Raw genomic sequence first — 22,669 nt, forward strand, 5'->3', positions numbered from 1 at the left:
ATGATGGTTAGGGTTAATGCTCAGCTTAGGGTTGAGGAGCCACAGATCTCCAGGCAGTAAACAGAGCTGCAGAAGAGGCTAGCAGGGGCAGAAAAACTTTGTGGGTCAAAAGGACGGTTTGCACACTGACTTTTTGTGACTTGAGGGAAGTCTCAGTAGTAAATGATGGTTAGGGTTAATGCTCAGCTTAGGGTTGAGGAGCCACAGATCTCCGGGCAGTAAACAGAGCTGCAGAAGAGGCTAGCAGGGGCAGAAAAACTTGGTGGGTCAAAAGGACAGTTTGCACACTGACTTTTTGTGACTTGAGGGAAGTCTCAGTAGTAAATGATGGTTAGGGTTAATGCTCAGCTTAGGGTTGAGGAGCCACAGATCTCCGGGCAGTAAACAGAGCTGCAGAAGAGGCTAGCAGGGGCAGAAAAACTTTGTGGGTCAAAAGGACGGTTTGCACACTGACTTTTTGTGACTTGAGGGAAGTCTCAGTAGTAAATGATGGTTAGGGTTAATGCTCAGCTTAGGGTTGAGGAGCCACAGATCTCCGGGCAGGAGCCACACGACTGCTTTATAGCGGTATTGAAGGGCACTGACAACTGTTGGGGCCTATTGACACAGACCAGATACTGCTTTCATACCACTTTCATAGTGTTATATCCTGCTTGGTGTAGATGAGCCCTAAGACGTAGAAGTGCGTAGGAGGGGTATAGTGTCACCATGATGGGATCATATTGATCTGGCACTACATTTAGCCCCCTACTCACCTGAGTGTTCAGTTTAAGGGCATGATGCTGCCCTCGCTGGATGCAGTCCATCCAAAATCTGGAAGACACGTGGGGTAGAAATGTGGGGAGAGGACCAGTTTTTGCCGGTTTGAGTCCCATACCTGCTTTTGGCCCAGTTGGCTTGTCAGACTGCTCTTTCCCCACCATTAACACCCTCTGGGGTTCCAGAACCTTCTTGCTTGGACCCCGCCTGACCCATTGTTGAGGCCTGACCCCCAACCATGTACCTTCACCAGGTTGCCAAGTCTGAGGAATCGCAGCGGACCACAAAGATGAGAGTGGCCCAGGTTCAGCTGTCCACGGCAAGGAGGATTTGGGTCTGTAACATCTGGGTTTGAACTGCCTGCGCTTTCCTTCTGCAGCTGAGACACTTTGGTGATGCCAGGCGTAAAAGAGTCTTCCCCACCAGGTGCTATCCAGATGTGCGGGTGGAAGGCAAATGGCCATTTAACGCATGGGCATTTAAAGGGGGATTCCATAAGATAATTAAGTCCAGGAACTAAAATGACTAAGCTGTACCACTGACGGCAAATTGGAATGGATGACGAAGTTTGGTTCTGTTGGCTTGGGTCTAAATCAAAACAATGGTTCCCTGTCTTACTTTAATTGATAAAAGCTATCCAAATTGATGGATCAATGGAAGTACTTTTTCACACCACACATAATTAAACTCTGGAATTCAGTACCGCAAGAGATAAGAACATAAGAAGAGCCCTGATGCTGGATCAGACCAAGGGCCCATCTAGTCCAGTACTCTGTTCCCACAGTGGCCAACAGAGGTTTTGATGGCCACCAATTTGGATGGCTTTAAAAAGGGGTTGGATAAATTCCTGGAGGAGAGGGCTAGCAAGGGCTACTAGTCCGGATGGCTATGTGCTACCTCCAGTATCCGAGGCAGTAAGCCTATGTGCAACAGTTGCTGGGGAACATGGGTGGGAGGGCGCTGTTGCACCATGTCCTGCTTGTCAGGAGCAGACGCCCCCCCTCCTCTGGAAAAGCCCCCTCTTCCCAGGTCCGCGTCTCTGCCAGGAGTCCCCGGTGGAGCCTCTGCGGCTCTCTAGTCATAGAATCGTAGAATAGCAGAGTTGGAGGGAGCCTACAAGGCCATCAAGTCCAACCCCCTGCTCAATGCAGGAATCCACCCTAAAGCATCCCTGACCGATGGCTGTCCAGCTGCCTCTTGAATGACTCCAGTGTGGGAGAGCCCACCACCTCCCTAGGAAACTGGTTACATTGTCCTACTGCTCTAACAGTCAGGAATTTTTTCCTGATGTCCTTTAACCCTTAGATGGAGGATGTTGCCTCCATCTAAGGGTTAAAGAGAGCGAGTGTGCAGGGTCCTAGAGAGGCCCGTGAAGAGCAAAGGCTGTTTGAATGCTCTCACTTCCTCCTCCCCCCACCTTGGGAAAGCAGCCTGGGAGGTTTGCATGGTGTGTGCAATGCAACCTCAGCCTCTTTTCCCCTGCAGAGGAGCAGGTGAGGGCAAAATGCAAGGGGGTCCCAGGGGGGAGAAGGGTGGAAAGAGCCCCCCAGGGCAGCCAAGGGCAGGGGGGCAGGGGTGGGGGTGGGAAGAGAGAGAGCCCCCCCTGCCCCCAGGCTGCTGACCCACTTGGGGTCCCTCCTGGAGACCCACGCCTTGCACCTCCTTCCCTCCCCATAACTAGGGGATCATGGAAGGGAAGGCTGGAGAAAGGGGGGTGTCTGGGAGGGACAGAATTGGAAAGTTCCTGGGTGGGTGGGGGGCAGGACTATCCCATCTGTGGGCAAAAGGCTGCCCTGGTGTCATGTTTGCATTGCATTTTTTGTTTTCTTTCCTCTCTCTGTTTTAAACCTAGTGAATAAATACTATGGGACATCTTTTTTTTAATGTAGCCTCAAAGCCTTCAAAATAAAGCTCAGGAGCTTTTATTAGGATGTACTACCCTATTTCTTCGATCCTAAGATGCACTCCCCCCCCTCCATATAAACATCTCTAAAAATGGGGTGCGTCTTAGAATCGATGGCGTCTTACAATCAAAGAAATACGGGTATATCAAATGACTGTACTTGCCCCTGGGGAAACCAGGCCCTCCTAGAGGGAAACATCAGACCTTAATGCCTTTGAGATCAACCCTGGACTGCTTTCCAAAAGGAATCTGGATGAGGCACCTGGAGGACTGAAGAATCCCTCCTGCCATTTGAGACAGGAAGGAGAGTTTTCGAGTCCAAGTGGAAGCAGAGATGGAGAAGAGAGAAAAAATGAAGGAGCAAAACTTTGCTGGCCTGGAGGCAGGAAAAGGGCCCCTTATCATCCCGGAAGGGAGCAGTGCAGAGCTCTGGGAAAGAAGAGTCCAGGGGAACCTCTCTGGGAGCAACACCAGCTCAGATGTGGAGCTACAGCACTTCAGAGACTTCTGCTACCAGGAGCCCAAGGGCCCCCGAGAGCTTTGCAGCCGACTCCACCACCTTAGCCGTCAGTGGCTGAAGCCAGAAAAGCACACGAATGCTCAGATGCTGGACTTGGTGGTCCTGGAGGAGTTCCTGGCTGTCCTGCCCCTGGAGATGGAGAGCTGGGTCAGAGAGTATGGAGCGGAGACCAGTTCCCAGGCGGTGGCCCTGGCAGAAGGCTTCCTCCTGAGCCAGGCAGAGGACAGTGAGCAGGTGAGAGCATTTCATCCTGATGGCTAAAAGGGCATGAAATCTTAATACTCCCCACTAGTAACTCAACTTCTTTTGCATATCCTCTAAGGAAGAGATGTCCCAATTTCAAACCCAGCCAGCCAGCCAGCCCGAGAATAGTTGGAGCAGGGCTTCCTCGAAGGATCTTTGAAAGAAAATATGCAACATGTTCCTAAGATTATTTATTTATTTATTATTAGCATCTGTGTTAAATGACTGGAGAATGGCCATCGTAACACCGATTTACAGGCTGATTAGCTTAACGTCATAGAATCATAGAATAGCAGAGTTGGAAGGGGCCTACAAGGCCATCGAGTCCAACCCCCTGCTCAATGCAGGAATCCACCCTAAAGCATCCCTGACAGATGGCTGTCTAGCTGCCTCTTGAAGGCCTCAAGTGTGGGAGAGCCCACAACCTCCCTAGGTCACTGATTCCATTGTCGTACTGCTCTAACAGTCTGGGAGGTTCTCGCTTTCCTCCTGGTTGGTTTTTGGAGGGTGTTCAAGCGCTTTGCTTATGCCATCCTTGTATGCGCCACTGATAAAGGCACAACTTAGTGTGCTGTGTGGCTTGGAGGGTAGGTCGACTTGAGAAGGAGCCCTGAAATGCAAAGAGTTTGGGAAACGCTGGCCTTGGCCATTTCTTTCCTTCTCTAATCCCTCTTCTCTGCCTGGGATCCTCTCTCCTGCTCCAGGTGGAGGGGATTTTGGCCAGAGCACCCACAGATTTCCCTGAGGCTGAGAAGGCTCCACCGGGCACCACACAGAGGCTGCTGGACGGGTGGATTTTGCAGGAGGGTGACGGAGGACTCTCCTCACTGGGTAAGGATTAGTGGGACGGATTTCCCCATGGGCTCCCTCCCACAACTACGCCGGACGTGCATGAGCTGCCTTAACGTTCTCCTTGAGCCTGATTTTTTTTGGGAAGGTGAATGGGAAGAGGGACTTTTTTCTCTAGATACTCAAAAAAGAGATGAGGTTTAGTAGTGTGGATGAACATGGATTCCACTTAAACAGCAAAATGCAATTGCTTAAGAACTTTAACTTATTCCCCACCTTCTTTGCCTTCCTCACAGGGAGTAGAAAAACTTGCAGAGGGCGTGAACGGATCCTGGGGGATCCTTCTAGGCCTCCTTTGCTTCGTGGTGGAGCGGAAGCGGTTTCTGCGCAGCCCTGGCAGGTAGGGGAGTCCTGGGGGCCTCTGTCCCCTGCACATCTCTTTGGTCCTGGAAGAACCTGCCCCTTCACCTTTGCTCCTCTCCAAGATGGCAGCTAGGAAGGCCTTGAATGTCACTCATGAAGCTCTGGCATTCAGAAGGAGGACCTCACCGTCCTTGTCTTCATGGATTGCAGCGTTATGTGTAAGGAGAACCTCAATTCTTCTGCTGCTTTCAGGGTCCGGTGAGGTTTGAGGAGGTGGCCGTGCATTTCTCGGAGGAGGAGTGGGCTCTGCTGGATCCAGGCCAAAGGGCTCTGCACCAGGAAGTCATGGAGGACAATCGTGGGATCCTGGCCTCTCTGGGTAAGGCTTCCTCTTTGCCTTCTTGACAGATCCTGGAAGGTGGAATTGCAGCTCTTCTTTCTTTGTGTCAGTGCATAATACAACTGTCACTGAGGACAACAGTGCCTGGGCCTTGTTCCTGGGCTACTCTAGTCCAGAGAAAGCTCACCAGGTGCAGGGCCGGCGCTGCCATAGAGGCCAGTCAGACGGCCGCCTAGAGCGCCAAGGTAAGGGGGCGCCGAACGGCACGCCCGGAAGTTGCCCTCCCACTCCCAGAGCCGCTCTAGCTGAGCGAGGGCAGCTTCCGGGCACGCCGTTTCGAAGCTGCCCTTCTGCCCCCCCCACTCCAGTGTCCCTGGCTTGGCTTCAGCTGGGTGACCTCCCAGCCAAAGCCAAGCCGGGACACTTTGAGGGTGGGGGGGCGAACTGACGGCTCCATGTTCTGGCATCTTGGCACACTGGACGTCAGAACGTGGAGCCGCTCACCCGCCCCACCGCAACGTCCCACCCAGCCGAAGCCAATATATTTATATTATGGTTTTATACTGTTGTTTTATACTTTGAATGTTTTTAATTTTTGTGAACCGCCCAGGCTATTGGGCGGTATAGAAATGTAATAAATAAATAAATAAATTGAAAATCAGAGGATATTTAATATGTTTGGAAGGATCTGCCTCTCCACTTTTTATCCTGGTAATCAAATCCGCAAACCGTTTGTTTTCTTCCCTGATTTCAGGACGATTTCTGTGTTTATTCTTTCAGGCAATCGCAGGAAGAGCAAGAAAAATGGCCCAGCCCACAGAAGGAAAACTGCAGCTGAAGAGAAGAGGGGAAACAAATCCATTTCTTTTGAAGGGTCAGACATCCATGAAACTCCAGTACTAGAAGAACCAAGAAGGAGGAAGAGGCAAAAGAAAACCTCTCCTTATATAAAGATTCAGAACATTCACATCAGCAAATGTCAACAATTTCACACAGAAGAAAAAAGATTTCAGTGCTTGGAGCGTGAGAAGCAATTCCATGACAACTCACAACTTCACTTGCATAAAAGAATTCACTCAGGAGAGAAGCCCTGTCAGTGCCTAGAGTGCAGAAAGAGCTTTGCTCACAGCACAGACCTTAGGAAACATCAAAGAATTCATACAGGAGAGAAGCCCTTTAAATGCCCTGAGTGTGGAAAGAGCTTCACTGTGAGCAGCCACCTTAGGCGACATCAAAGCACTCACACAGGTGAGAAGCCCTATGAATACCGAGAGTGTGGAAAGAGCTTTGCTCACAGCGCAGACCTAAAGCAATATCAAAGAAGTCACACTGGCGAGAAGCCCTATAAATGCCTAAAGTGTGGAAAGAGCTTTGCTCACAAGACAAGGCTTAAAGAACATCGAAGAATTCACACTGGCGAGAAGCCCTATAAATGCCTTGAATGCAGAAAGGGCTTTGCTACCTGCACACATCTTAAGCAACATCAAAGAATTCACACAGGGGAGAAGCCCTATAAATGCCTTGAATGCGGAAAGAGCTTTGCTCGCAGCACACAACTTAAGCAACATCAAAGAATTCACACAGGCGAGAAGCCCTATAAATGCCTAGAATGCGGAAAGGGCTTTGTTACCAGCACACATCTTAAGAGACATCAAAGAATTCACACAGGTGAGAAGCTCCATAAATGCCTAGAATGCGGAAAGGGCTTTGTTACCAGCACACATCTTAAGAGACATCAAAGAATCCACACAGGTGAGAAGCTCCATAAATGCCTAGAATGCAGAAAGGGCTTTGCTACCTGCACACAACTTAAGCGACATCAAATAATTCACACAGGCGAGAAGCACTATAAATGCCTAGAATGCGGAAAGGGCTTTGCTACCTGCACACATCTTAAGCAACATCAAAGAATTCACACTGGCGAGAAGCCCTATAAATGCCTAGAGTGTGCGAATAGCTTTGCTCAAAGTGCAGACCTAAAGCAACATCAAATAATTCACACAGGCGAGAAGCCCTATGAATGCCTAGAGTGTGGAAAAAGTTTTGCTTACAGGTCAAGCCTTAGAAAACATCAAAGAATTCACACAGGCGAGAAGCCCTATGAATGCCTAGAGTGCAGAAAGAGCTTTGCTCACAGGACAAGCTTTAGAGAACATCAAAGAATCCACACAGGCGAGAAGCCCTATGAATGCCTAGAGTGCGGAAAGAGCTTTGCTCACAGGACAAGCCTTAAGCAACATCAAAGAATTCACACAAAGGAGAAGCCATAAAAATGTTCCGAGTTTGGAAAGCAATTCAACCACGGAATGCAGCGTCCCCCTCGTGAAACGATCCTTTCAAGTGAGAAGCGCTATGAATGCTTTGTATGTGGAAAGCGCTTTTGTCAGAGCATAAAATGTAACTTGCATCAAAGAATTCTCTCAGGAGTAAAGCTTTTTCAGTGCTCTGAATGTGGAGTCCTGGATGTACTCTTGATTTTGTTTGTGCTCCAAGTTGTGAGATGGGCAGTCTGAAGATTGAGGGGGGTCGCAGGTCCAAGTTCGCTGCCTCCGTTGTGTCTTTGAACAGCCATCCAGTGGAATTCTTCTCGGTGGTCCAGGGGCTGTTAACTCCCTCTGCAGCCAGCCAATGGGGCCCTGGCCTTGGGAAAGACCCACTGACCTTTATGCATTGTACTTGGAGGACAAAATCGCTTGTCTCCGCAGTGAGCTTGATGCTGTTGTTAGCGCAGCTCCAGTTGAAGGGTCTGATGCCCCCATCTGCCCAATCTTGTGGGATCAGTTCCAGTTTTTGCAGCCTAAGGATGTGGACAAAGTGTTTGTAGCAATGCAGCCAACCACTTGCCCTCTCAATCCCTGTCCCTCTTGGCTAATAAAGCTAACCGTGGGGGTGTGACTGGATGGGTCCAAGGAGTGATAAATGCTTCCCTTTGGGCAGAGGTGCTTCCTGCTGTCCTTAAAGAGGCAGTGGTGTGACCACTCCTGAAGAAGCCCACTCTGGACTCAGTGGGAGTAGACAACCACCACCCACTCACAAACACTCCCTACCTAGGCAAGGTGCTTGTGGTGGAGCAACTGCAGCCACTCTTGAAGGATACTGATTGTCTAGGCCCATTCCTGTCTGGGTTTTGACCTAGTTACGGGACTGAATCAGCCTTGGTCACCCTGATGGATGACCTTTATCGTGAGGACGGGTGTGCAACTGTGTTAATTCTACTCTATTTCTCATCATATTTTGATGCCATCAACCATGGTATCCTCCTGATCGACCCCCTGAGATGGGCATCGGAGGCTCTGTGGCACAGGGATTCCAGTCCTGCCTATGGGGCTGATTTCAGAGAGTTAACATGGGGTGTTTGTTCCTCGGCCCCTTGGCAATTGAGTTGTGGGTTCTGCGGGGTACCATCTTGTTCCCAACGTTGTTCAACATCTATATGAAGCCCCTGGTCATTAGGGGATACGGAGCCAAATGCCATCAGTATGTCAATGACATGCAGCTCTACCTGCCTGTGACATATGAGTGAGGTGAGGCTGTGCAAGCCCTGGACCAGTGCCTAGACTCAGCAATGGGCTGGATGAGGGCCGACAAACTTAGACTCAATCCAGTCAAGATGGAGGTACTGTTAGTGGGTGGTTCGTCTGTCTGGATAGAGGATATTCAGCTTGTTCTGGGGAGGGTTGCACTCCCCCTAATGGATTGGGTTCATAGTTTAGGAGTGTAACACTCACTTGAGGCAGAGGTGGACAAAATTGGACTGAGCACCTTTTATCAGCTTAGGCTGATATACCAACTGTGCCATTATCTGAACAGATATAACCTAGCTACAGTGATCCATGCACCCCTAGCTCCCCCAAGGTCGAGTCCGTCACCTCCAGAATATCATCCATCTTGCCCTTGGTCGGCCCCTCTTCCTTTTGCCTTCCACTTTCCCCAGCATCATCATCTTCTCCAGGGTATCCTGTCTTCTCCTGCCAAAGTACTTCAATTTTGCCTTTAATATCATTCCCTTAAGTGAGCAGTCTGGCTTTATTTCCTGGAGTATGGACTGGTTTGATCGTCTTGTGGTCCAAGGCACTCTCAGAATTTTCCTCTAACACCACAGTTTAAAAGCACCTATCTTCCTTCGCTCAGCCTTCCTTATGGTCCAGCTCTCGCAGCCATAGGTTACTTCGGGGAATACCATTGCTTTAACTATGCGGAGAGACCCGGTGCTACCATAGAGGCCACTCAGACGGCCGCCTAGAGCGCCAAGCTAAGAGGGGCGCCAGGCACAGCGCAGCACTCACACACGTTGGCTGTGAGCCAGCCCAGCCCGAGGATTCAGCTGGGCCTGGGCGGGCGAGATGGTGCCCCGCGCCCGCCCAGCCGAAGCGAAGCCAGGGACGCTGTGGTGGGGGTGGGGCGGCTACACGTTTGGACTTCCAGAATGTGCCCGGAAGAGAGAGAGAGAGAGAGAGAGAATGTATGGGTGAATGGGATGTATGGGGTCTTTGAGTGAATGCATGTGTTCATGCGTGTGTTTGTTTGGAGTGAGTGATGCTGAGTGTGTATGTGCACACACGCGTGTGAGTTGGGGGGGTTGATTTGGAGGTGATATTCCTATTAAATAATGCATTTTAGACCCATAGGCGTTCCTTTCCAATTTGTTTGCTATAATTGGCATGACGTATTTCTTGCACTTTAAAATAAATTTAGCAGATTCAAGTTTTGTGCTTCTTATTTTTTTTTCCAGGAAACATATGTTCTTAAAAATCGAAGTTGGCATTTTTGGGGTGTGTGTGTGTGTGTGTGTGTGTGTGTGAAAGTAGCTCACTTTGCCTAGGGCGCAAAATAGCCTGGCACCGGCCCTGTATGCGGACCCTTGTTGTCAGCGTGGTGTCTCTGCTCTTAACTATTTTATCCAGATTTGTCATTGCTCTCCTCCCAAGAAGTAAACGTCTCCTGACTTCCTGGCTGCAGTCAGCATCTGCAGTAATCTTTGCGCCCAGAAATACAAAGTCTGTCACTGCCTCCACGTTTTCTCCCTCTGTTTGCCAGTGATCAATCAAGCTGGCGTGTCCTTAAAATCCTCTTTCTGCCCCCCCTCCTCCTCCTCCACTTTTTTTTAATTTGGATGAGCCGCGTGGCCTTAACCAGGAAGGGGGCGGGGCTCCAGGGCGGCCCCGCCTCCGCCTCCTAGCTCTCCGATAGGCTCGGCTGGAGTGGGCGGGGTCGTTGGAAGGACCCTCCCCTGGGGGCGTGGCTCTCGCCCATTCATCCCGGCCGCCGGGTGGGCGGGGCTCCCTCGCTGGCCACGCCCTCGGAGTGGGCCAGGGCTCTTGCGCGGGGGCCATGCGGAAAGGAGCGCGCCGGAGCCGCCCGGGAATGGGGGGCGCTCGCGGGGGGCCGGAGCCCGGAGGCGGCGGGGACCCCCGTCCTGCAACCCGCAAGCGGGGCCCGACCCAGCTGTTGCTGCAGCGGCTGTGGCTGCCCGGGCTGCTGGTGCTGACGGCTGCCGGGGCCATGCTGGGGCTTTACCTGCTCTGGGAGGTGGGGTCCGGCCCCGCTTTGGGGGGCTGGGTGGAGCCGCCGCAGGAGCTTCTGCCGGGCGCCCAGGTAGGTGCGGGGGCTTGGGACCACAATACCTGACGGAACGCCTCTCCCGACATGAACCTACCCGGACACTGCGCTCAACATCTAAGGTCCTCCTCCGAGTTTTAGGATGCTTTTAAAAAAATGTGGTTTATATTTTACTATTTTATGTGTGCTGTCTATGAGGGCACTGCCCTAGACCAGCCTTCCTCAACCTGGGGCGCTCCAGATGTGTTGGACTACAACTCCCAGAATGCCCCAGCCAGCTGGCTGGGGCATTCTGGGAGATGCAGTCCAACACATCTGGAGCGCCCCAGGTTGAGGAAGGCTGCCCCTAGACGGTCACCTCAAAACCGTGACATAAATAATACATAAACGTCACCTGTCTCGGCAGGTGAACCACAAGCCCAGAAGCCTTTCTAGCAGCCAACTGAAACGCCTGACCTCACTGGTGGATCTCCAACGCCTTTGGAATACTTACCTGCAACCCATGTTGATCGAGAGGTACTCTGGCAGCCCCGGGAACAAAATCGTTCGGCAGGTGAGCCAGTTCTGAATGCTTCCCCAATTCCACGGCAGAAAAGGGACGGTTGCCGGGTGGAGGTTTTTTTGACAAAGGTGTTGCAGAAAATCAATGGGGACTAGAACGCTGTGTGAGCATCGTAGCCTCTAATCCTTCCCCCACCCCCCACCCCCAGTTCATCACAGAAAGGCTGAAGATGCTTGCTGCTTCCTGGCACGTAGAGCTGGACTCTTTCGAGGACCGCACGCCACGCGGCACCGTGGGCTTTGCCAATGTGGTGGCCACGCTGGACCCCGCGGCCACCTGGCGCTTGGTACTGGCCTGCCACTACGATTCTAAGTACTTTCCCCACGACAGGCACGGCCAGGCCTTCGTGGGAGCCTCAGACTCGGCAGTGCCCTGCTCAGTGCTGCTGGAGCTGGTGACGGCGCTAGACGTGGAGCTGCTGAAAGCCAAGGAGCAGGTACGGAACGCCGAGTTCTCTTGAGTGGCAGGAGTAAGGCCTAGTGGTTAGAGCTGCCCTGCCTAAAGTCTGTTTTGAGCTCTGAAAAAGGAAGAATTTGTAGCACAATAGGATGTTCACTAATGGCGGAAAGGGCCTTTTTTTTCCTCTGGGGCTGGGACGAATGACAGCCTTTCCGGCCCACTGATCTTTCAGCCTCGGCCATCAGTTTTTTTCTTAAAATGTACGTGTCATCAGCACGGTTACACATTGAAGAAAGGCTGAAGCAGGGGCAGACAACCCAGCCACTCCAGATGTTTTGGACTACTACTCCCATAATCCCCCAACCATTGGTCATGCTGCTGGGGCTGCTTGGAGTTGTAGTCCAAAACATCAGGAGGACACTACTTTGCCTGCCCCTGGGCTAAAAGTATTTCGGGCTTTTTAATTTCGAAAACAACCTAAGGCGGAAACACTGAGTGATAAAATATATGTATTTTATCACCGTTCGGCAAAACTGCATAGAAAACTTCAGGTCATTGGAAGGTTTTCTTTGCATTATGGAGGCAGGAGGCATGTCATGCGCCCTTTTCTCCAAAAACCGTTTCGCTGGCTTCCCATTTTATGACTTGGGGGTAGTGGTGGTGGTGGTAAAACCCTTTATTTTGCAACAGCCCCGTTTCTGCTAACTGAGCGCTGTCTTTATGGCTTAGGGCCTGCAGGTGACGCTGCAGCTGCTGTTCTTCGACGGGGAAGAAGCTTTCGAGGAGTGGAGCGCCACGGATTCCCTGTACGGGTCACGTCACCTGGCCCAGCGCATGGCGACGGCCCCACACCGCCCGGGCCTCACCCAGCTCCATGCCATCGTGAGTGCTGCTCCGAGACAGCAACCCAGGAACAATGGACCGGTTTCGATACTGGGCAGATTTAAGTTCTGACTCTCCCCCCCGCCCCCCCCCCCCCCCGAAATGCCTTTCCCTGATATTTTCTCGCCTTCCAGAAATTCCTGCCGTTTTTCGAAGTGTGTCCTGCCTCTTTCAATACTTTTTAATATAATATTGAATTCTAGCAGGTTTCTCTGACCCGCTGCCGTTGAGATGTATCAGACTACAACTCCCATCAACCCCCAGGCAGTGCTGGTTGGGGTTGATGGGAGTTGTAGTCCAACACGTCTCCAAGGTGCCAGGTCAGGGAAGGCGGAATTACAGAGATGGAATGGGTTTTGAAATTCAACCAGTCCAGCCCCTCATTCAGGGCATTATATACTGATACTTATAACTTCCTTTGTTTCTTGTTCAAGGTAGCGTATACGGCTCCTTCCCCTAACCTCACAGCAACACTGCAAGGCAGGTTAGGCTGAGAGAGGCTGAGTCGCCCAAGTTGTGCACTTTGCTACGTGCGGATTTGAAATTGGGTCTCCTAGCCTTGACGCTCCTGATCTGACACTCCATCCTACTGTAGGTCTGACACTCTAACCACAGTGACCCTTGGTGAGGTTGCAAACTGGGTACCTTGTGCTGGATCACTTTCAGATTGCAGATAAAAGCTCACACTATGGAATAACGGGCTCAAATTACAGGAAGCCAGATTCCGGCTGGACATCAGGAAAAACTTCCTGACTGTTAGAGCAGTACGACAGTGGAACCAGTTCCCTAGGGAGGTTGTGGGCTCTCCCACACTAGAGGCCTTCAAGAGGCAGCTGGACAGCCATCTGTCGGGGATGCTTTAGGGTGGATTCCTGCATTGAGCAGGGGTTGGACTAGATGGCCTTAGAGGCCCCTTCCAACTCTACTATTCTCTAATTCAATGAGTTCCCACCTGCTCTCTTCAGCGGTACGGCCAAGGCACAGGTTTGCCATCTTGATCAAAGCTAAGCCCTAGAGTCAGTTTGCAGAATCTGATCTTTACACATTTATTTCCAGGAGGAGGAGGAGGGAACAGGGAATGAAGGGATGAAGCCCCCCCCCCCAGGACCTCGAAACGGTGGACAGAGGTGGTGTTTAACCCCATATCTTCTTTGCAGTCCCTCTTCGTTCTTCTGGATCTGCTGGGGGAGCGCCAGCCCACCTTCCAGGACCATTTCCCTGCTACAGCCAACTGGTTCCAAAGACTCCTTGGCATTGGTAAGTTCCAGAGATGGAACTCGAAAACCCTGTTCTCAGAAGCTGTGTCGGGGTGCCCGTTGTGAATGGGGTGGGCGGGTGGGTCTGAGCTGGGCCCATCTTGCCCCCCTCCTCCAAAGTTTGGGAGCCAACAGGAACTAGGGCTGTGACGTTTAAGCAGTTCGATCCAGGGGGTGGAGCACAGGCGTGGCATACAGGAGGTCCTGGGTTCGATCCCTGCCATCTCCAGGTAAGGAGAGATGGAGAAAACCTGGAGAGCTGTGGGCAGTGTAGGCTGGTGCCTCCGATGTCAGTGGGGCAGTGAATCTGCTCCAGGTTTCAGTCAGAACCAGTCAAAAATCGTAGAGGAGCTAACCAAGGTGCTCCACGCATGAGGGGTTGCTTCACACCTTGGATACTTCCTTTAGAGTTCAGACTGAAACCCGGAGTGGATTCACTGCCCCGCTGACATCGGAGCCACCAGCCCCCACTGAGGCCCACACCAGTAAAACGGATCTGTCCTTAACCCTTTGCAAACACCCAAACCGAATAGGCTGAAGGAAATACATAAAATGACAACATTTTAATATAAAGGCTGGTATTTCACACCGAATTAAAACGATTGATTAGCAATCAAAAGGTGCCCATCAATATATCGTATGCACATTGTGACAATACTAAGTCTATGGATTTTTAAGTCAGTGGGACATCGGCACTGTGGGTTTGTAGAGCCTTTGATTTAGAACTCAGTGTTGTCACTATGTACATGTGATGTATGGATCAGCATGTATGGATCAGCAATCTGTTGTTTTAATCCTGTGTGACATATCAGTACTTATATTAATAAGTTGACATATTTTTATATACATGATTTTCCTCCAACGTATTTTGTTTTGGGGTCAGGGTTAGACCAGCTTCCCCAAACCCAGCGCCCTCCAGATGTGTTTGGACTACAACTCCCATTACCCCCACCAACATGACTGGGAGTTGTAGTCCAAAATCTCTAGTTGGCAATCAGGTTGCTAGTCCGCCGTGTGAGTCCTTTCTGCCCTGCACGGGGCAAGCGCGTTGCTCTAGGATGGCTCGGAGGGGCTGACGTTACTGGTCCATTGGGCCACCTAATCCCTTTGATGCCTTCTGCAGAAAAGCGGCTGCACCGGCTGGGCCTCCTGAAATCCCACCCCCAAGAACAGCTGTATTTCCAGAGAGATTCCTACTACAGCCACGTTGAAGATGACCACGTGCCCTTCCTCCAGAAAGGTACCCGGCTCCCCTCTGTTCCGCCACTGCAGTATTTTGTCGGTGCTGTAATTGTGCGCGCCGCGGTGTGCTTCTGTATCCCAGCTGCTAGGGTACATGGGCGGGAGAGTGCTGTTGTCGTGCTTGTGGGCTTCCCATTGAAACAGCTGGTCGGCCACTGTGGGAACAGAATGCTGGACCAGATTGGACTCTTGGCCTGATCTCGTTAGGGCTCTTCTTAGGTGAGCCATCAGCCTATAGTTCTACTTGTTGGAAAGTCTGGTGTGACTTACAGCAGAGTTGCTTTAGATAGAGAGAAAGTGTGGCAACACAGCATTTAGTATCAGAGGCAATAAACGTAGGTTGTATGCAGTTCAAATCAACTTACTTTATTAGTGCTTTTATACACATTGTCAGAGAAGGCTGACAATAGCCGGAGCTCTCTGGGCGGTTCACAAAAATTAAAAATATTCAAAGTATGATGATGATGATGATTCTCATCATCATCATCATCATCATCATCAATGTATCTGGCATGAGTCAGATTAAGAGTCTATTACAGCTTTCTCCAATCTGGTGCCCTCCAGTTGCGTTGGACTATAAATCCCAGCTCACCCACTTTCAAGCCTCTTTTTGCCACCTTAAGAACTAGAAACTTGACTCTTTTCTTTTAAAAGAATCAAAAGGCCTGGGTGGCAGGGAGGGAACAGACATCTTGAACGTTTTAGGAAGCTGAATGTTTTAGGGCTTTCTCCGCTGTGGCACCCCGGCTGTGGAATGAACTCCCCAGAGAGGTCCGCCTGGTGCCTACACTGTACTCCTTCTGTCGCCAGCTGAAGACCTTTTTATTTTCTCAGTATTTTAACACTTAATTTTAACTTAAATTTAAATTTTACAGTTCTAACTCCGTATTTTAATCTTGTATCAATTTTGCTGCGTGCTTTTATCCTGGTTGTGCTTTTGATACTGTATTTTGTATTTGTGTTTTTAACCTGTTGGTTGTTTTATTATGGTTTTAATTTTTGTGAACCGCCCAGAGAGCTCTGGCTATTGGGCGGTATAAAAATGTAATAAATAAATAAATAAATAAAATCCAATGCTCAGAAGAAAAACAGTGTATGCACATGGAAACAATGCAGATGTCGGGCTGATTTTGGCGTCTTTCTCTGCCTTTGTGATAGGTGTCCCAGTCCTTCACCTCATTGCCACGCCCTTTCCCAAGGTCTGGCACACCATGAAGGACACGGAGGCGAACCTTCACCCCCCCACCGTCGAGAATCTGTGTAAGATCCTGGCCGCTTTCCTGGCAGAATACCTGTGGCTATAGCTGGAAAGAACCCTTTTAATCCGGACTTCCCTTTCCTGGGCAAATCATGAGACATGGAACGGCCGCAGGAGATGCCTGTGACGACAACGATGCAGCCCCACCCCCTGCCCGAGATTCAGCGCGGCACCTTTGCGGAAAGTTTGGCTTGTGAGCCAAGGGGGATATGTGATAGGGGAAGAACCACAAACTCTTGTCTGGTGGTTGAGCCGTGGGTGCTGTGGCCAGCCCACCGGGAGGTCCACAGTGTCTGTCTGTCCATCCTTCCGTCCGTCCATGATAACGCAGGAAGGCCAAAGGGAATGGTTGAGTGGCGGAAGAAGTGTGGCTCGGTCTATTCCGTGGAAGGCTGCCTTGTGTGGGTGGTCTTTGAGCACCCCCTCACCGCTGGGTGGCCTGACGTAACGCACTCCACGAAGAAGAATAACCTGGCACCGCTCTTGAGCCATTTTGGTTCCTCGAGCCGTTAAAAACGCCGCTTTTGACATGCGCTGGGGATTTTATTTGTCCTCTGAGCCCCTGACAACTTCTGCGGCGGCCTTGACGGTGAGAGGGGCAGGTCCGAGGCGGCCCCCTGCCACCTACTTTCCCTCCCCAGCCCAATCTGTTCTGCCATGCACCGAGCAAAAACGGGTCTCTGTTGTCTTTTGATATTTATGGTCGGGTCTTAAGGCTGCTTACGAGGCGGGAAAGCTCTTTCGCGGAAAAAGCTTGTATGTGCGGGATAAGACCGCCACATCTAAGGGAGGGCGCTGACTCCGACGTCAGTGGGGTGGTGAATCTGCTCCGGGTTTCAGTCAGAACTCTAAAGGAGCTAAAGTTCTGACTGAACCCCGGAGCGGATTCACCACCCCACTGACGTCGGAGTCAGCGCCCTCCACCGGTCATGTCTCACACAGGCTATGTGTGGGTTTTCCGTTAGTTCCAACGCAGAAGAAACTTTGTGAAGTCGCTCTGAGCCTTGGTTTACACATACAGCAGGAGCCTGAGGCGGTAGAGTGGGGTGCCATTCCTGTATGCGCCCTTATTTTTTAAAAAAGCAGACAAACCCTGTAAGTAGAAGATGAGCGCATCAGGGGGAGAGAGCCCAGCCTAGCCCTTTCTCTGCTGTGGTAGCTTTCTACTCCCAGGGTCTTATTCCTTTCCCCCTAAATTTTAGGGAGCATTCAAATATTCCCCGCCCCCCCTCCCCTGCAGTCTGAAACAGTACAATCTATTTTTCCACCTTGGGATTCATCATCTCATTTCTGGCCACCTTCTGCTGCATGTGTAGACTATGCCTCTCTCTCTCTCTCTCTCTCTCTCTCTCTCTCTCTCTCTCTCTCGTGGCTTAATAAGCAAATATTTCAATAAAAGATTCCTCTCTTTTTTGAATCTCCTGACTTTTATCTATTTGTATGTTTTGACTTGTTTGTGACTGAAACGGATGGAAAACTGGAGCAGATTCGCACCTTCTCACAGCAGAATGTATGGTTCCACAAGATGTAGTGAAGGCCACCAATTTGGGTGGTTTTAAAGAGGAGTTAGCCTTTTCCTCTAGGAATTTCTCTAGCAATGGCTACTAGCCCTGATGGACATGCTATTGATTTATTAATTTATTGCATTTCTATACCACCCAATAGCCGAAGCTCTCTGGGCGGTTTACAAAATTAAGACAATTCAAAGTATGAAACAACAGTATAAAACCATAATAGAAAATACAGTATAAAAGCACAACCAAGATAAAAACAGAAGCAATGCAAAAATACAAATTTAAAACAGCAAAGTTAAAATTAATTTATAGACTGTTAAAATACTGGGAGAATAAAAAGGTCTTTACCTGGGGTCTAAAGGCATATAATTTAGGTGCCAAGCGAACCTCCTTAGGGAGCTCGTTCCACAGCCGGGGTGCCACAGCAGAGAAGGCCCTCCTCCTGGTAGCCACCTGCCTCACTTCCTTTGGCAGGGGCTCGCGGAGAAGGACCCCCTGAGGATGACCTTAGGGTCCGGGCAGGTACATATGGGAGGAGGCATTCCTTCAGATAGCCTGGCCCCAAGCAGTTTAGGGCTTTGAATGTTAATACCAGCACTTTGAATCGGGCCCGGACCTGGACTGGCAGCCAATGAAGCTGGAAAAGGACTGGCGTGATGCGATCTCGTCGGCTGGTCCCTGTTAGTAACTCTGCTGCCCTGTTTTGTACCAGTTGAAGTTTCCAGACCGTTTTCAAAGGCAGCCCCACGAGAGGGTTATCAGAGCATGGATAACTGTAGCTAGGCTCTCTCCATCCAGATAAGGGCGCAGCTGGTATATCAGCCTAAGCTGATAAAAGGTGCTAACTCCTGGATCAGAGACAGTATGCTTTTGTACAGCAGTTGCTGGGGAGCATGGGTAGGAGGGTGCTGTTGCCCTTGTGTCCTGTGTGTGGGTTTTCCGTGGGCCGTTGGCTGGCCACTGTGGGAACAATGCTGGACAAGATGGACCCTTGGTCTGATCCAGAAGGGCTCTTCTCATGTTCTTACACGATCTCCACGTTGCCTTCCAGCTCTCTGTTCTAATGTTCTGTGGAAATCTAGTTTCCTGCAATTTCCACCCGCTGGTTCTAAAACCATCGTGCACGGCAGCGCTTCAGACTTTTGAAGAGCGCTGTGCTGCCTCCCCTTCATCTTCTCTTCCCCGGGCTTAACGGAATTAGCTCGTTCAACCGTTCCTCCTAGGACTTGGATTCCAGACCTTTCACCATCCTGGTTGCTCTCCAGATGTGTTCCAACTTTTCAGTGTCCTCCTTAAAACGTGGTGCCCAGAAGTGGACACAGGACTCAGGTTGCAGCCTGGCAAATGCAAAACAGAGGGGAACTATTACTTCTCCTGAGCTGGACACTATCCTGTTAAGGAAGGCTGTGGTTGTATGAGCATTTTTCTTCTTCTTTAGCGGCCACATCACTGGCCAAATGTATGATATGTCTTTTTACCACAAGGGGGCAGCACCAGCCCATGAATCTACTCGCAGGAAAGCAAATGTGCCCTTTTTTGCCATAGTTATTGGGATTCTGGATTTTGAGGCACATCATACATGGCCCCTCCATGCACCCACATACATACCTGTCCAAGTTTCTAAAGTGGGGGGATTCCCAGGAAGTTCTGAGTATAAACTACAAGCATTTGAGTAAGAGTCACTGTGTTTCATAGCAAGACTAGGTGGATCTGTCCCTGGTAATTCCTGTAAGGCATGTGGGAAAAGTAAGATTTTTCACGCCTGATAACTGAGGCAAGATCCAACAGGCTGCCATCATGGCTGTGGTCTCTTGTCCCTTCTTGAACAGTCACTCCAGGTTTCTCCAGCCTTCAGCCCTCCTCAATGTGTTGCATTGTTGTAACCCTCGTCAGAGTTAATCAATGTTATGATTATTAATATTAATTTCATTTCTATACTGCACTATAGCCAAAGCTCTCTGGCTGCTTTACAAGAATTCATAAAAATGCAAAATACAACATCATAAAAATCATCTAAAAAAATTTAGCATAGAAAAAATAAAACAATGTAAACAGCTGATCTCTGTTAATTTTAAATCCTGCACTTCCTGGTGTACACGGTTATCACTCTGCCTCTATTTATCCTCACAGCTGTCCAGTGAGGTAGGATTGGCTGAGAGAGAGCAACTGTCACCCATTGAGGTTCATGGGGGGATTTGAATCCAGGTCACATAGAATCATAGAATAGTAGAGTTGGAAGGGGCCTACAAGGCCATCGAGTCCAGCCCCCTGCTCAATGCAGGAATCCACCTTAACCATCCCTGGCAGATGGCTGTCCAGCTGCCTCTTGAAGGCCTCCAGTGTGGGAGAGCCCACCACCTCCCTAAGTCATTGGTTCTATTGTACCACTCTACAGTCAGGAAGTTTTTCCTGATGTCCAGCCGGAATCTGGCTTCCTGTAACTTGAGCCCATTATTCCGTGTCCTGCACTCTGGGAGGATCGAGAAGAGATCCTGGCCCTCTTCTGTGTGACAACCTTTCAAGTATTTGAAGAGTGCTATCACGTCTCCCCTCAATCTTCTCTTCTCCAGGCTAAACATGCCCAGTTCTTTCAGTCTCTCCTCATAGGGCTTTGTTTCCAGATCATAGTCTGATGCTATAACCACTGTACCATACTGCGCTCCTCTTAATGCAGGCTTCTGCCATTTGTGACCTACCAACCCATTTGCAAGCCATTAACTGTCCATTGTAGCCACTGAGGTTCTTAATACATGCAACACCTTTATAGAGTCCAAGGTAGACTGCAAAACTGGGGCATCAATGAGAATGTCCCTGATAGGCTGCTGCACACAATTGATAGGGTTGTGATTTGTGCAGGTCCTCTGTAGAAAGTGCATCTAACACAATAAGAAATTCAACAGCTGAAACTGACATGGGGGAGGTGCTGACGCTTTGGTTTTCAAAGATTCTAGTCCTGATGACTTAAACATCGGGCTGAAAGTATGTGGGCAGGTGAAACTCTTAAAGCCGGGGAGGAAGGCACTGAATTGAGATTCCCAGTAGCCAGCCTGGCTCCAGTGTGTTCCAGGGAGTTTTATTAGGAACAAAGCAGAATAAAAGCAAGCAAATACCATGTACCTTTGATTCAATTCCTTGACATATGCAGCTTTCGCTTTGCTCACAGGAACGGGCCATCGCCATATTTCTGCCCACCAGGAAGGTTCACTGATGAAACTGCTCACGTTAATCAACCGATGCCTCTATTTGCATAATTGAACCACTTTCTATCACTCAAATGGAGCCTCCTGAACTCTCCAAAAGCTTACTTCCTTTTAAGCACTTCTATTTGTCTCCTTTGTTTGAAATTGCAACTGCCATTGAACCCTCTTTCTCTCTCTATTCCGCATTTTGGAATAATAAGCAGAGTGGTTAAATGCACTTTCTTTGCAATCATGGCTATTTTGCAGTGATCTGGCAGGCTGGAAGAGGAGCAATTTCAATAATCTCTTTAGCCTCTGATGACCCCTTCATTAGACAGAACTTATTTCATGCTGGGATATTTCTTCCTTCCATCTCTCCAAGAGAGATCGATCCCAGCACCCCCAGACACACAAAAAGCCTTTTCATTGGTAACTGTCAGGGCAAGAGTGTACAGATGCAATAGGCCAGACTCCCCCCAACCCGGTGCTGTCCAGATGATTTGGGACTACAACTCCCATCAACCCCAGCCAGCATGGCCAATATAACGGTCTATAATCGTAGAAGGCTGACAATTCCAGGGGAGCAAACAGATCAGAGAGAAAAGCTGATCAGGGAGGCAGGGAGGGAGGATGGGTGGGTGGGTGGGGGAGAGATATTTTTTTCTTTCAAGCAACAGTTTTTTAAAACCAGATCACAATGAAGCTGACGCTCATTTTGGTGTCCGTTCTGCAAAGAGATTCACTTCCATCCAGCTGCAGTTACAGGCGACAAATCACATGTACCAAACAGTAGACCTGGGTAGTGATGTGACCCCCCCCCTTCACTTCTATTTGCATCAATTATTTCCAATGCTTCATTGGTCTTAAAATGCTCAAAAAGCATAGAGGACTCACCCTCTAATTATCCACCCCCCCCACTTTTGTGAGGAGGGTGATTAGCAAACATTAGGCAGGTTTTTTTAAAAAAAGAATTACTGAATTCTTATGAATGGTGTTAAATAAACATGAATATATAGACATAGCTGGTATTTGATGTTCATGCTATGTGACATTGGCTTTTAGGGTGACACCTTTACACACCCACGTTTAAACCACCACCCACAAAAGAGGTGGGTTTTGGCTTTCTGGCCTGCATCTTCCCATCTTTGTCATTTATAAGAGAGAGTTTGTGAATACGGTTTATTGATCAAGGGTGGGGTCGAAGTTAGCTTGTGGGGAGAAACTGGGAGTGTTGGGAGTCCTGGCTGGTTCAGGTGGGGTGGGGGTGAAGGCATAGAAATCCTGAAATTTGGAGAAAGGCTCTTGCCTGTGACAGCAGAGTGGGATGAATGCTTGCGGGTGGCTTCTTGCCTGGATGGAGAATGACCTTGAGCTTCTTCAGAGGAGTGTTTTATAGTATGCTTGTGACTGGCCACTCCCGGTTGTTCATGGGTCATTTTGATGACGCAGTGATTCTCCTGCATGTCTCCTGCTCCTTCTGCTCTCTTTTCCATCACAAATAAGACCCTCAAATGCAACTTTTCTATGCTATAGCGATATTTGTCGCTATTTCCCGCCACCTGTAGGAGAAGTTGCGCTATAAAACGCCCACTAGAGGGTGCTGCCCCACTTCACTGAATGGGCCACGTGGTCACTGCTTTTCCCCCCATGTGATTCCACTCTTCCGTATTGTGGAAGAGAACCACGAAGCAGAGCGATGGTAAGGAAATGCGATTTGCCCACCCATCTGGAAATCCTCCTTGGAACAGCCCTTTCAGCACCACAGAGAGCTCTCTCCTCACTTCCATGGGTCTAATCTTCTGGAGGATTCTGCATCCTTTTGAGTTTCACAGAACTCTTCTTCATCAGGCAGACAGGAAAGGTAGTATTTTTTCGGGAGTACAAAGCACCCCAGCAACTGC

The 22,669-nt window shown here is 49.8% G+C and overlaps 3 protein-coding genes across 3 annotated transcripts in view; 2 read left to right on the forward strand and 1 right to left on the reverse strand.

The window, feature by feature from the left end:
* DMPK (DM1 protein kinase) overlaps window positions 1-22,669 on the reverse strand; it is a 399,930-nt gene that overhangs the window by 67,456 nt on the left and 309,805 nt on the right. The window lies entirely within an intron of this gene.
* LOC134407997 (zinc finger protein 431-like) lies at window positions 2,179-7,430 on the forward strand. Its single transcript, XM_063140048.1, has 6 exons — window positions 2,179-2,252; window positions 2,908-3,416; window positions 4,130-4,256; window positions 4,511-4,614; window positions 4,830-4,956; window positions 5,698-7,430. The coding sequence occupies exons 2-6, from the start codon at window positions 2,997-2,999 to the stop codon at window positions 7,185-7,187; spliced, it is 2,268 nt and encodes a 755-aa protein (XP_062996118.1). The 5' UTR covers window positions 2,179-2,252; window positions 2,908-2,996; the 3' UTR covers window positions 7,188-7,430.
* Window positions 10,407-16,532, forward strand: QPCTL (glutaminyl-peptide cyclotransferase like). Its single transcript, XM_063139700.1, has 7 exons — window positions 10,407-10,512; window positions 10,883-11,029; window positions 11,187-11,474; window positions 12,167-12,319; window positions 13,477-13,576; window positions 14,699-14,815; window positions 15,976-16,532. Exons 1-7 carry the CDS (start codon window positions 10,420-10,422, stop codon window positions 16,119-16,121), a joined length of 1,044 nt encoding a protein of 347 aa, XP_062995770.1. The 5' UTR covers window positions 10,407-10,419; the 3' UTR covers window positions 16,122-16,532.

This window comes from Elgaria multicarinata, chromosome 13, assembly GCF_023053635.1.
Source record: "Elgaria multicarinata webbii isolate HBS135686 ecotype San Diego chromosome 13, rElgMul1.1.pri, whole genome shotgun sequence".
Taxonomy (NCBI): domain Eukaryota; kingdom Metazoa; phylum Chordata; class Lepidosauria; order Squamata; family Anguidae; genus Elgaria; species Elgaria multicarinata.

Coding starts and splice junctions, on each gene's coding strand:
- QPCTL (XM_063139700.1), top strand. CDS start 10,420: ATGCTGGGGCTTTACCTGCTCTGGGAGGTGGGGTCCGGCCCCGCTTTG. Junction 11,030..11,186: donor GGAACAAAATCGTTCGGCAG/GTGAGCCAGTTC, acceptor CCCCACCCCCAG/TTCATCACAGAAAGGCTGAA. Junction 12,320..13,476: donor TCACCCAGCTCCATGCCATC/GTGAGTGCTGCT, acceptor TCTTCTTTGCAG/TCCCTCTTCGTTCTTCTGGA.
- LOC134407997 (XM_063140048.1), top strand. CDS start 2,997: ATGGAGAAGAGAGAAAAAATGAAGGAGCAAAACTTTGCTGGCCTGGAG. Junction 4,257..4,510: donor CGGAGGACTCTCCTCACTGG/GTAAGGATTAGT, acceptor CCTTCCTCACAG/GGAGTAGAAAAACTTGCAGA. Junction 4,615..4,829: donor TTTCTGCGCAGCCCTGGCAG/GTAGGGGAGTCC, acceptor TGCTGCTTTCAG/GGTCCGGTGAGGTTTGAGGA.